A 13888-nucleotide genomic window follows, 5' to 3' on the forward strand; every position below is an offset into this window, starting at 1 on the left:
AGATAAACACTGTATGAAAATTATTTTGTTTATTGTACTGTGAGTGTGCATAATTTTTGAGTGACGTAGGTGTAACAATGTGTGCGCATGTTGAAAAGCTGTCTGCACCGGGCCCGTCACTCGACTTACCCTCCAAATTTTACTACCTCGAAACACCCACCAGTGCCTCAGACGCAAACATCTCATCTCATCTAAACACTCATTACCATTGTTTCAGCAAGAAGATTCTGTCGGGGCAGCGTCAGACGGTTCGTGGTAAGACCCGTACTTATTCTCTCTGTAGGCTGCAGTTAGCTAGTGCCAAGTAGGTGGTTTGTGGCTTGTGCTTGCCTGCCAGATGTAGCTCGTTGCCTCTGCGTACGTAAAAAAGTGGTATTGTATCGTGACCCGGGTGCTCGACTTATGGGAACTGGAATTTCATTTGTGTCAAATATGATACATATATTGAATGCTTGTGAAGTATTAGGATAGATTGGTACTCACCATATAGTGGAAACTTTGAGTTGCAGACAGGCACAATGAAAAGATTGCTAAACATGTAAGCTTTTGGCCATAAAGGCCTTCATTGAAAGTAGACAACACACACACACACACACACACACACACACACACACACACACACACACACACACACACACAACCACGGTCTTTGGCTGCCAAGGCCACAGAGTGGAAGCAGCATGTTGGGAGAAGCAAGAGGATAGTGGAAATAAGGAGGAGACTGGGCCGGGGGGGGGGATGAGATTTTCACCCTGCAGCGGAGTGTGTGCTGATACGAAACTTCCTGGCAGATTAAAACTCTGTGCCGGACCGAGACTCGAACTCAGGACCTTTGCCTGTTGCGGGTAAGTGCTCCACCATCTGAGATACCCAAGTACGACTCACGCCCCATCCTTGCAGCCCTACTTCCGCCAGTACCTCGTCTCCTACCTTCCAAACTTCACAGAAGCTCTTCTGCGAACCTTGCAGAACTAGCACTCCTGGAAGAAAGGTTATTGCGGAGACATGGCTTAGCCACAGCCTGGGGAATGTTTCCAGAATAAGATTTTTCACTCTGCAGTGGAGTGTGCACTGATATGAAACTTTCTGACAGATTAAAACTGTGTGCTGGACTGAGACTCGAACTCGGGTTCTTTGCTTTTGCGGGCAAGTGATCTACTGTCTGAGCTACCCTAGCACGACTCACACTCCGTCCTCACAGCTTCACTTCTGCCAGTACCTCGTCTCCTACTTTCCAAACTTCACAGAAGCTCTCCTGTGAAGCTGCAGAACTAGCACTCCAGGAAGGAAGGATATTGCGGAGGCATGGCTTTGCCACAGCCTGGGGGATGTTTCCAGAATGAGATTTTCACTCTGCAGCGGAGTGTGCGCTTATATGAAACTTCCTGGCAGATTAAAACTGTGTGCCGGACCGAGACTCGAACTTGGGACCTTTGCCTGTTGCGAGTAAGTGCTCTACCATCTGAGCTACCCAAGCACGATTCACGCCCCATCTTCGCAGCCCTATTTCCGCCAGTACCTCGTCTCCTACCTTCCAAACTTCACAGAAGCTCTCCTGTGAAGCTGCAGAACTGGCACTCCAGGAAGGAAGGGTATTGCGGAGGCATGGCTTTGCCACAGCCTGGGGGATGTTTCCAGAATGAGATTTTCCCTCTGCAGTGCGAAAGTCAAAGATCCTGAGTTCAAGTCTCAGTCTGGCACACAGTTTTAATCTGCCAGGATGTCTCATATCTGTGCACACTCTGCTGCAAAGTGAAAATCTCATTCTGGAAACATCCCCTAGGCTGTGGCTAAGCCATGTCTCCGCAATATCCTTTCTTTCGGGAGTGCTAGTTCTGCAAAGTTCGCAGGAGAGCTTCTGTAAAGTTTGGAAGGTAGGAGGCGAGGTACTGGCAGAAGTGAAGCTGTGGGGACGTGGTGTGAGTCGTGCTTGGGTAGCTCATATGGTAGAGCACTTGCTTGCAAAAGGCAAAGGTCCCAAGTTCGAGTCTTGGTCTGGCATAGAGTTTTAATCTGCCAGGAAGTTTCGGTAAAGTGCTAAGTGCTGCTTGTGGGAGCATGCAGGGTTGAGGTGGAGGAGAGGGTAGTTCAGCTAGGTTCAGTCTGGAGGTTAGACAGTGGGCACGAGGGGGGGGGGGGTGCAGTATAAAAGGACAGAAGCGAAAAAAGACTGAGGGGTAGACTTGCGGAATAGGAGGCTGTGGAGTGTGCAATGGGAACAGGGAAAGGGATAGGTGCACAACTCAGAAGAGCTACTGTTTGGTAGGGAGGAATTGCACAGGTCGGAACCTCTGTACAACATATCCTATGTTCCCATAATCCTCCTGGCCTCAACCTCCGTTAGTCATCATCTGTCACCCACCTATCCCTTCCGTGCTCTCTCTCCAGCACTACACGGCCTTCTATTCCCAACGCACCCACAGTCTATTTACTTCTCAGCTTCCCTCCCTCACTCTCCCACCATTTAAAATCGCGACTGCACCTCGCTGCTCTACCCTCTCACCACCTTGTCCCTGTACGCTCCCATAAGCAGCATGTTGGTGCACACATTCCTAGCCTACTACCCTTCCCACTCCAGCCTCCTCCTTACCCCCACCAACCGGACTGCTTCTCCCATCGTGCGCAGTTGCTCGCAGTCTGGCCTCGGCAGCCAGTGATAGTGGTTGTGTGTGTGAGCTGCGTTTGCATGAATGTGTATGTGTGTATATTGTCCATTTCAGGAGGCCTTGTGGCTGAAAGCCTACTTGTTTAGCAGTCTTTTTGTTGTCCCTGCTTGCAACCCAACATCTCCAGTAAATGGTGAGTGGCAATCTATCCTTTTCATAATATTGTCATTATTCCATCCTGGAATGTGTGTGGCCTGTGTTTCTTTCTCCCATTGCTAATAAATATATAAAAATTAGCAGAGAAATCTAGCATTTCTTAGGTGTTTCTTTATAGGTGTGCTTCCATGCAGTACATTTACTGCATAAACGGAGAAAAGTGATAAATGATTAACATTTTTCCTTTCATCATTTTGTAAGGGATGTCAGCAAGAAAAAAGCTTTTTAAAGGTTTGAAATTATGTATGAAGTTTGCTGCAAGCTGCTAAATGCTCTCATTTTGGGGTAGGAATTCGTGTGTCGAGGTCTATGCTTCTTGTTCACCCCCATCTCGAGCCCTTTTCTTAGGTAGATGGTCCTAATCCCCAAAACGATTGTCGTCTGACAGTAAGAGATATTTGTACCAAACTTGGTTGAAAACTGTCCAGTAGTTTAGGAAATGTGGAAAAACACACAGATGCACAAAATCCATTTTTATAATGTGTGTGGATATAATTGATATAAAAGTAAAATGTGTAAATATTAATACTATAAAGAGTTTATTAAAACTTTTACAAATATCCTCATCAAAAGATGAAGCAACCCTTTAAGCAGAACATAATCAAAATGTACACATTTTACTTTTATATCAATTATATTTATATATTATTATTATTATTATTATCAGTGGGTGAACGGAACATAGAGATAGCCCATGTTACCAAAACTGAAGAATAAGAAAAATATACAAGAAGCGACATCTTTGACAACAAAATATGCCTCTGATATTTGAAAGCACGATTTGCCTAATTTATAATCATATGAGAATGTATGAGAAAGAGTATAAAATTAATAAAACATCTGAAAAATTCTATGAAGGCATAAAAGTAAACTGTATCTAAGTACTGAACAGTCCAACACAAAATACACGTTAATTGTAAACTCATCCAAACTCAGATAATATAATTATAGCCATAGCACTTATATATTATTTTATGCACCTTACATAGGGCCGCTGATGATTAGCGTGTGCTTCATTCTTGTCCTTGATGCTGGTCCAGTAAATTAAGAAAAAGAAAAAACCAGCCTTGTCTTTACCTACACAAATAAAAATGTCTCTCATCAAATGGTGTGTGTGTGCGCCAGTCAGTTGTACAGAATCAGTGCAGCAGGATGGTCGACACGGGGATGTGATAGAATGGCACGTAGGAAATATCTCGTTTGACCACATTCTTAACAAAATTGCCCAATTTGTGGGCATAGTGACGTGGACTGACCAACTTATTTGCAAGAGACAGTGTAACACGGCATAAGAACGGTGGTTGTAAAAAGATCCTAACTGACAATGACCAAAGACGAGTGGCACAGCTTGCCAGTGATGATCAGCTTCAGATCTAACAGGAACTGTTGCTGTCAGTGAATGCTGGTGCAGCTCAAAACATTGAACTGGATGTCGAATCTGGCACTTTTCAAAACACCGTCACTCACACCAGCACTTAAAGCCGCACGTCCTCAGTGGACCAAACAACTCAGGAGCTGGACAGTGTCGAGAGACATAGTGTGATCCGATGGGTCGCCATTTTGTACCTTTTCGAATGACTCGAGGCATCGAGTGCACCAACAGTATGGTGATGTGTTTAACCTGCACTGTGTGGAGCCTGTTGTTCAGACTGGAGGTAGTTCTGTGCCATTTTAGGGGTGGTTTTCATACTGTGACTTGAGACACACTCATTCAGGTTGTACGCTACATTAACCAAGATGTTTACTTTGACATTCTCAGTAACCGAGAATATTCCCTTCCTCCGAATTTTTGCGATGAGTATGTTGTGGACATTCTGTCTATCCAAATGGAGATGGCCATACATTCCTTGTTTAACAAACACTCAAGTGCCCTTTCTTAATCCCACTGAAAATGTGTCGGTCTATTTGAAACAGTAGCAATCGACATCCGTGCAGTTTGTTAGTTCTACGGCATCCTATCGTGAGTGAGTGGACTCTAATAGGTATGGGATATGTGAAGAAAACTCTCCCCCTCACCCGACTGAGGCCACAGTCACCACCAGAGGTGGTGTTACACAGTATTAATGCAATGTCTCCTCGGGTTGACATATTTGTCCAGTGAGCTTCTGTGTTATATGGCATGCCAAACTCACTACAAAAACTTATATCATCTCACAAATGTCTTAGTAATGAAGGTACAAAGGCCACCTCTTTTTTTTAAAAAAAAAAAAAAAAAAAAAAAGAAGCCTCCTTTTGATACAAATTTTTTATTGTTTTTCAAAATATTTGCCTTTGAAATTTATAAGCTTTTGCATGTGTTTGAATAAATTCGAGAAATATTTTTTTCCACCCTAATGTCGGTACATGAATTACCTTGTTACCCAAGGACTCAACACCCGCCCCAGGTGACATAAATTGTTTTCCACAAACTTTTTGTTTGGTGCGAGACACTAATAGTAATCGATGAGTTTTTAGTATTTGGGCAGCAAAATCACTGAAGATGGCTCAAGTGGAAAGGATGCAAAAAGCGGTCTGGCAATGCTGAGAAGAGCTTGTCTGAGAAAGATAGATGTGTGAATGATGAATATAAATTTGTGTGTTAAGATGTCTTCTGTGTAAGAATTTGTCTACAGATTAACCTTATATGCCTCTAAAATGTGGACAACAAACAAGAGACAAAGAAGAGAATAGAAGCTTTTGATATGTGATGTTACAGAAGAATGCTGGCGGTTAGCTGTGTAGACCAAATAAATAATGAGAAGTTACTGAATTGAACTGGTGAAAAAAGAAATTTGCATAGAAGAAGGAATTGGTTGAAAGGACACATCCTGGTCATCAGGTTGGTAATGAAAGGAAGTGTGGGCGGTTAAAAACTTTAGAGGTAGATGAAAGTTTGACTACAGTAAGCAGGTTCAAATGGATAGGCTCCTGTAATTATTCAGAGATGAAGACACTAACTTTCTTTGATGATGATTTGTGAAATCTGTCCACAAGCTTTAGATTTCTTGTGTTCTAGTTACTCAGTTAATCCAGTTTTTCAGTGAATTGTTCACTTCAGCATCATTTCCAAAACATTTCCCACCCAGAAACTCAAGTATCATGTAATGGTGGCTTGCATGATATTTTTTTGTCATTTGGCTCTCCCAATCATGTGTGTTGACTGATAGGTGGCCAGATCAGGTTTCATCAGGCACATTTGTTGGTCTGTTGTTGAAAATATCACACTACCACCTCATATTTCATGCATTGGTAAAGTTGTGGAAAGTCTTGGAGGAAGGTAAATAATTTGCAGAGTAAAGGTAACAACTCATCAAACAACAGAGGTGTCGAATCATCGAGAAGTGCAAACGAGGTATTGAACTGTGCTAGATCTTGTGTGAACCCTTTTGGATGAATTCTGTTTGAGAGATACGAAAAAGGAATCATCCAAAAGCAAGTATAGTTCTCCGTCTTTTGTGTGTGTCCTTGAAAGAGCCAGTACACCAAATTTTCTGTGAGTTTTTACTTTCATCCCTTAAGTTATTTCTTTCATTCATTATTGTATTCTCATGCACTTCCTTTAGTTTGTGGTAACTTTCAGCCATTTTTATTGTCTAAGCATTCAAGAATTAAATAACAGTTCTCACCTCACAGTTGGTGGCACTTTGTATCACACAGTCCAGTTGCAGACTGTACAGTGATAACTTAAAATGACGGGACAGAAAATTGACCACTGACCTCGCACAAGATCGAATACTGCTTGGTGGCATTGATAGGCCCATGAACGGTAAGTAAAGTATAAGGGCTATTCAGAAAGTAGGGAACACTTTTGGCATTAAAAAAAACTAAAAAACTGAGTACCAGAAATACATTTGATTGTATACATCTGAAAGAGCAACTGACATACTTTTCCACGTAGTAACCAAACACATTCAGGCACTTATCAAAGTGGTGGACGAGCTTTGAAAGACCTTCATCATAAAATTGTGCCGCCTGAGACTTCAGCCACTGAGTCACGCCCGCCTGTAGCTCCGCGTCATCATCAAAGCTCTGCGGTGCAAGCCAGTTCTTCATCTTGGGAAACAAGTGGAAGTCACGTGGTGCAAGATCAGGGCTGTAGGGCGAATGAGGGAAAATTTCACATTTGAATGAATTAAGGAGTTCTTTAGTGTAGTTTGCCATGTGAGGTCGGGCATTGTCCTGCAAAAACAAAATTTTGGACATCAGCTTTCCTTGGTGTTTGTGTTGAACTGCTCTTCTAAGGCTGTGCTAAATTTGACAGTATCGAGCAGAATTTATGGTTGCTCCACTTTCAAGAAAATCAATAAGAAGCACACCTTGCGTATCACAAAACACTGTCACCATCAACTTCCTTGCTGACATGGTTTGCAAACATTTTCTTGGTTTTTGGGGGGGATCTTCTGTGCCCCCACTCCATGGACTGTAAGTTTGTCTCGCAATTGACGTGTTTCACCCAAGTCTTGTCACCGGTTAAGATTCGATCTAGTAATGAATCACTATGTTTGTGGTAGGCCTCCAGAAATGTCAACGATGCCCCAATTCGCTGTTCTTTATGGTGCTCTGTAAGCATTTTGGGTATCCATTGTGCACAAAATTTGTGGTAGCTTAGCTTTTGAGTGACAATTTCAAACAACAAAGTCCGTGAAACATGTGGAAAAGAAAATGAAATCTGCATTATTGTGAAGCGACAGTTTTCACGAATCGTTTCATCAACTTTAGCGACAAGATCGTCAGTCCCAGTGCTCAGGCGTCCACTCTTCTCTTCATCATGAACATTGGTTCGGCCCTTTTTAAACCGAATGCACCATTTCCGGGCGGAACATTCGTTCATTACGTTGTTTCCGTACACTTCGCACAGTTCACGATAAATTTCTATAAGTTATAGGTTTTTTTATCAACAAAAACCGTATCACAGAACGCACCTCACAACTGGCAGGATTTTTGATTACAGTGCACATTTCAAATTTGAATATTGAAAAAACCAGACGTGCAGAGACATTCCCGCTGTGACGGATGGATGCCGACTGAACTGCCGAGCATGCACATGCCAAAATATACGCGATCGGCATGAGCCTTGAGGCATCAAACGGAAATGTTTCCTACTTTCTGAATAGCCCTCGTATATAAGCAGAGAAGAGACAAATGGGAAATTAGTATGGTAATAATACAGGCAACAGAGAGGGAAATTCAGTGACATAAGTGACTTTGACAAAGGACAGGTTATATATGTGGAGTCTGAGCTTTGAGACATGTCTGAAAGAACAGACACCACATATGTAAATAATTAAGGCAATAATGGCCAATGATCTCTTCAGTGTGGATGCACATTACGTTCGAACTCTTACGGGAATCGCCAAAATGCTGCGAGTAAAAGGAATAACGGGTGAGGGGCACTGCAGTAATCTGTACAGTGTTGATGACCACTGTGTCTGGTTGGCTGCCTAGTAAGCAGGAGACCCAGGTTAAAATCCTGGTCTGGCACCAATTTCAACTTTCCCCATTGGTTTAAATCAATGGCCACTCACAGCCAATGCATGTAATTCCTTTGTTTTGTGTTAGCAGAAGGCCAACACCGTTTTACGAATGGAGGCCAAAATGCACGCGTTTTAACTCAATCCATTAATGATAAACGTCGCTCTTGACGGTACATGAGTCACAATATTATCTGTTCAGAATACATTCTTGAAGATATTACTTATAGTAACTGAATATGGCGCCTTGCTAGGTCGTAGCAAATCATGTAGCTGAAGGCTATGCTAAACTGTTGTCTCTGCAAATGAGAGCGTATGTAGACAGTGAACTATCGCTAGCAAAGTCGGCTGTATAACTAGGGCGAGTGCTAGGGAGTGTCTCTAGACTAGACCTGCCGTGTGGCGGCGCTCAGTCTGCAGTCACTGATAGTGGCGACACGCGGGTCCGACGTATACTAATGGACCGCAGCCGATTTAAAGGCTACCACCTAGCAAGTGTGGTGTCTGGCGGTGACACCACACTTTTTATCTTAAGGGGCAGATTGTTATGGTCCAGTGCGTGAAGATTAGCATCTGGGAAATGGCTAAGCTGTTCGCATGCTGCCATTGTGAGCATCCGTGGAAAATGGTCGAAGGATGGTAAAATCGTACGTAGGCAAGACGGTATTGGAAATCCACATGTCACTTCAGAACATGGAGATCAGAGGCTTGCCTGATCTGTAAAGTGGGATAGGTGGTAATCTGTGACAGATCTGACAGTGCCGGTGCAGGCACAGGTGTTTTGAAGCATACCGTTTGGCACACATTGTCGAATGTGGGCTTCCACAGCAGACGACCCTTACATATTCATGTGGTGACCTGACAACACTGTCAGTTACGATTGCAGTGGCCGCAGGATCATCGAGATTGGACCGCTGGTCAATGGAAACTTGCCACCAAATCAGATTATTTATATGTTTTAAACAACGGAAAATCCATGATGGAATGTAACAATATTAGGAAAAGGTTAGTTACTGCTCCGCATATTGCGGAGGTTCTGAGTTGCAGAAACGCACGACATAAAGACTGTCTGAATGTTAGCATTCGGCCAAGAAGGCCTTTGTCGAAAACACACACACACTCGGCCAAGACGGCCTCTGTCAAACACACACACAGAGTCTCTGGCTCCAGCTGCCAGAAACAGTGGTCATGTGTGTGTGAGTTGCATTTGCATGGTGTGTGTGTGTGTATGTTGTCTAGAAAGCTAACATTCCCCAATCTATTTGTTGTTCCCTTCTGCGACTGAGCACCTCTGCTATATGGTGAGTAGCAACTACCCTTTTCATAATATTGATTAATGTCTTTTGCTAGATCGTGTGCACGGTCATTTCTGGGTATGCCACCATCCAAGTGAATGGCTGCTCTAAACGTGAACTGCGCCATTGACACGGACTGGTGGTACCAGTATTATGCTGTGAAGAACATTCACCTGGGTGCCCATGGGACCTATGGTAATAGTTGAAGGCACCATGACAGCTATAGACCACATGAACATTTTTGTGGACCACTTGCATCCCTTCATGCTTGACATCTTCCTTAACAGCAATGGCGTTTTTCAGTAGGATAACTGTCCGTATCACAAGGCCAGAATCGTGCAGCAGTGTTAGTGAACTCACGTTGATGTTGAGGCTAACAGATTTTTCTGATCTGAACCTGATCCCTCTGGGTGTCTATTCAGGACTTGTGGAATCTGCGCTACACAGAATTGCTGCTGTATTTGCAGTGTGCCTACATCCGTAACAATCCATTTGTGTGCATATTTTACCTTGGTCATGGCCCAAGTATCATGACTTTAAAAAAACCTATTTCTCCCTATTTCCTAGATGGAACGTAAGTAGCTCATATTGCCACTCACTGCAGCAAGTGTCGAAACACACTGTAATATTGCCGTCTGTTGCCTCGTTTCACAGATACGTTGCGTTCACTCTAGCACTCATTGCATGTCGTGGATGTGGGGCTCTTTTGAAATCGATGAGAATTTCTCTGCTGTGTATTTCGGCTATTTGATAGAACATGGAGGGCTTTTCCACATTCTATGATGAGTCAACCCCTAAAGAACATAGCAAAAAATGTCATAAAAGTTGACTTACAGCCCTTCTAAAATAAGCTATTCAATTATACTTTCTGCCATCATTATGGCATAATTTGTAATCTATGATACGACTAAAATAAGTATGAAAAACTGACCCTGAAGCTTGCTCTTTTCTAGCATGTTACCCTTTAAGATATATATAAGCTTTACCACAGCAGACGACCCTTACATATTCATGTGGTGACCTGACAACACTGTCAGTTACGATTGCAGTGGCCGCAGGATCATCGAGATTGGACCGCTGGTCAATGGAAACTTGCCACCAAATCAGATTATTTATATGTTTTAAACAACGGAAAATCCATGATGGAATGTAACAATATTAGGAAAAGGTTAGTTACTGCTCCGCATATTGCGGAGGTTCTGAGTTGCAGAAACGCACGACATAAAGACTGTCTGAATGTTAGCATTCGGCCAAGAAGGCCTTTGTCGAAAACACACACACACTCGGCCAAGACGGCCTCTGTCAAACACACACACAGAGTCTCTGGCTCCAGCTGCCAGAAACAGTGGTCATGTGTGTGTGAGTTGCATTTGCATGGTGTGTGTGTGTGTATGTTGTCTAGAAAGCTAACATTCCCCAATCTATTTGTTGTTCCCTTCTGCGACTGAGCACCTCTGCTATATGGTGAGTAGCAACTACCCTTTTCATAATATTGATTAATGTCTTTTGCTAGATCGTGTGCACGGTCATTTCTGGGTATGCCACCATCCAAGTGAATGGCTGCTCTAAACGTGAACTGCGCCATTGACACGGACTGGTGGTACCAGTATTATGCTGTGAAGAACATTCACCTGGGTGCCCATGGGACCTATGGTAATAGTTGAAGGCACCATGACAGCTATAGACCACATGAACATTTTTGTGGACCACTTGCATCCCTTCATGCTTGACATCTTCCTTAACAGCAATGGCGTTTTTCAGTAGGATAACTGTCCGTATCACAAGGCCAGAATCGTGCAGCAGTGTTAGTGAACTCACGTTGATGTTGAGGCTAACAGATTTTTCTGATCTGAACCTGATCCCTCTGGGTGTCTATTCAGGACTTGTGGAATCTGCGCTACACAGAATTGCTGCTGTATTTGCAGTGTGCCTACATCCGTAACAATCCATTTGTGTGCATATTTTACCTTGGTCATGGCCCAAGTATCATGACTTTAAAAAAACCTATTTCTCCCTATTTCCTAGATGGAACGTAAGTAGCTCATATTGCCACTCACTGCAGCAAGTGTCGAAACACACTGTAATATTGCCGTCTGTTGCCTCGTTTCACAGATACGTTGCGTTCACTCTAGCACTCATTGCATGTCGTGGATGTGGGGCTCTTTTGAAATCGATGAGAATTTCTCTGCTGTGTATTTCGGCTATTTGATAGAACATGGAGGGCTTTTCCACATTCTATGATGAGTCAACCCCTAAAGAACATAGCAAAAAATGTCATAAAAGTTGACTTACAGCCCTTCTAAAATAAGCTATTCAATTATACTTTCTGCCATCATTATGGCATAATTTGTAATCTATGATACGACTAAAATAAGTATGAAAAACTGACCCTGAAGCTTGCTCTTTTCTAGCATGTTACCCTTTAAGATACATCAAACACAAATGTGCCAGTAAATTTTTAAATAATGGCTGATATAGCTGGTCCTCAAAGTGTAAATGTTTGAATGGGAGTCAGGCGTTCCACGATTTTTGTTGTGCCTATCTGCAACTCGGCATCTCCGATATATGGTGAGCAGCAATTTTCTTTTTCATATTATCATTACGCTCCATGATTTAAGAAATTCATCAAACATTCTCACACGTAATGCAATTCATTTTTTGCATAAGAAAATTTACTTTGAAAGTAAGGCTTCTCAAACCATCATTTGGAATATTTTCCCGCCATATGTTAGAAATGTAAACAGCTGTGACATCTCACTCATCAAAAGCGGGGACCTCGTGTTTTTCCTGAATCTTCCGGTTGTCCCATGGTGTAAACGTCTTGCTGTCTGCAGCTCAATGTGTCTTTTTCACAGTGAGCAGCGATCTATCCTTTCTATAACTGTTGACAATGTAAGTTAGGGAATTAAGTTAGCAAGACAGTTATTGCATATCGTTCAAAGTGCTGTAATATGTGTACCCATATTGTACATAAGAAAAACATTATTGCAATTGCTATTCTGGTAACTTACATTCTCCATAAACAGCATTTCCACCTTTTCTTGGTTGTTGTACATTGTACTCACACAAACCTTCAACTGAAGATGGTTGATTGAATGACCAGTGTACATTCTTCTTGTCTTTCCCTTTTTTTTTGGACTGCAGCAAGTGGACAATTTACATTACCCCAGATGGTCTATTTTGTCTAACATTTTAACAAAATCACATTTCGACGAATGATTCATTGCAATATGTTTTTCAACAGGTGTTGAGGAGAGGAAGTGGCATCAAGAATAAAAAATATAGGGTGCTATTTAAAAACGACGTGCTGCTGTATATACTATTGTAATGAACAAAGTTACAGGAAAGGAAATCACACTGGTTAATGTCTGCCTGGTACCTAAACAACCGTTGGCTGATACATGATTTATTTCACTTGTGGACAAAAAGTTAATCGTGTAACGCTAGTACATACTTAACACAGTGCACGTATGTGCAAGCAGCTGAAAACAATTATGTGATACCAGATACAAGCCATTAACCATGCAACTGCAATTTCATTTCATTATTAAACGCTTCTACAGAACTCTCAAAACTGGAGACGCAAGCCACAGGTAAAACAAAGAGTGTAGATCAATACTGAAAAATTTACGATGATTTAATTTTGTGAATAGCACAGAATCAGACATCTCTTGTTATTTCATTAGGCAGATACGTCCCCAAGCCTGTACAGAAACAGTCCAGGTACTTACAACGGTTATCCAGGAGGAAATGCTGTATTACATGTAACCACTACTTATATCTGAGGTTGAATGGTGTCCTTCGTATCTTGTCTCACTACTGTATGAGTCCAGTCAAAATACGAGGGTAGTATGATATGTCTGCTAAATTTCCACGAAAGAATGGAATGTTTTTGCTGTGCCTTCATGGTTGTTACGTTTGATTATTCCAAGGATCATACGAAGAATATCAACAATTTACAGCATGCAATTCATTGCAGACGGATGTGTGAACTGATCAGTGTGTCAGCTGCAATTGAAAATGAAGAAAACTGAGTTTTGTGCTGTTATTAAACATTTTAATTTGAAGGGTTGGACTGCCACATAAATCAAAACAGAATTGGATGAAATTTACGTGGACTCTGCACCATAACTGAAAAACCATTTGAGTTTAAAAGTGGTCACACAAACACCGAAGACGAAGTGCACTCCTGGTGTCCAGTGAGGTCAGCACAAAGGAAACCATTGACAAAGTCCACAATATGAGATTTGCAAGACAGCCGAATAAAAATTCTTGAGATTGCAGGCATCTCAACTGAGTGAATGCATAATATCCTGCACGG

General features: G+C 42.3%; 1 protein-coding gene across 1 annotated transcript in view; it reads left to right on the forward strand.

Moving 5' to 3' along the window:
- LOC124553360 (zinc finger protein 664-like) overlaps positions 1–13888 on the forward strand; it is a 176056-nt gene that overhangs the window by 134692 nt on the left and 27476 nt on the right. The window contains exon 7 of the mRNA XM_047127233.1: positions 218–255. Coding sequence (XP_046983189.1) covers positions 218–255 — 38 coding nt within the window. The remainder of the gene's footprint in view (positions 1–217; positions 256–13888) is intronic.

Source organism: Schistocerca americana, chromosome 11 (genome assembly GCF_021461395.2).
Source record: "Schistocerca americana isolate TAMUIC-IGC-003095 chromosome 11, iqSchAmer2.1, whole genome shotgun sequence".
Taxonomy (NCBI): Eukaryota; Metazoa; Arthropoda; class Insecta; order Orthoptera; family Acrididae; genus Schistocerca; species Schistocerca americana.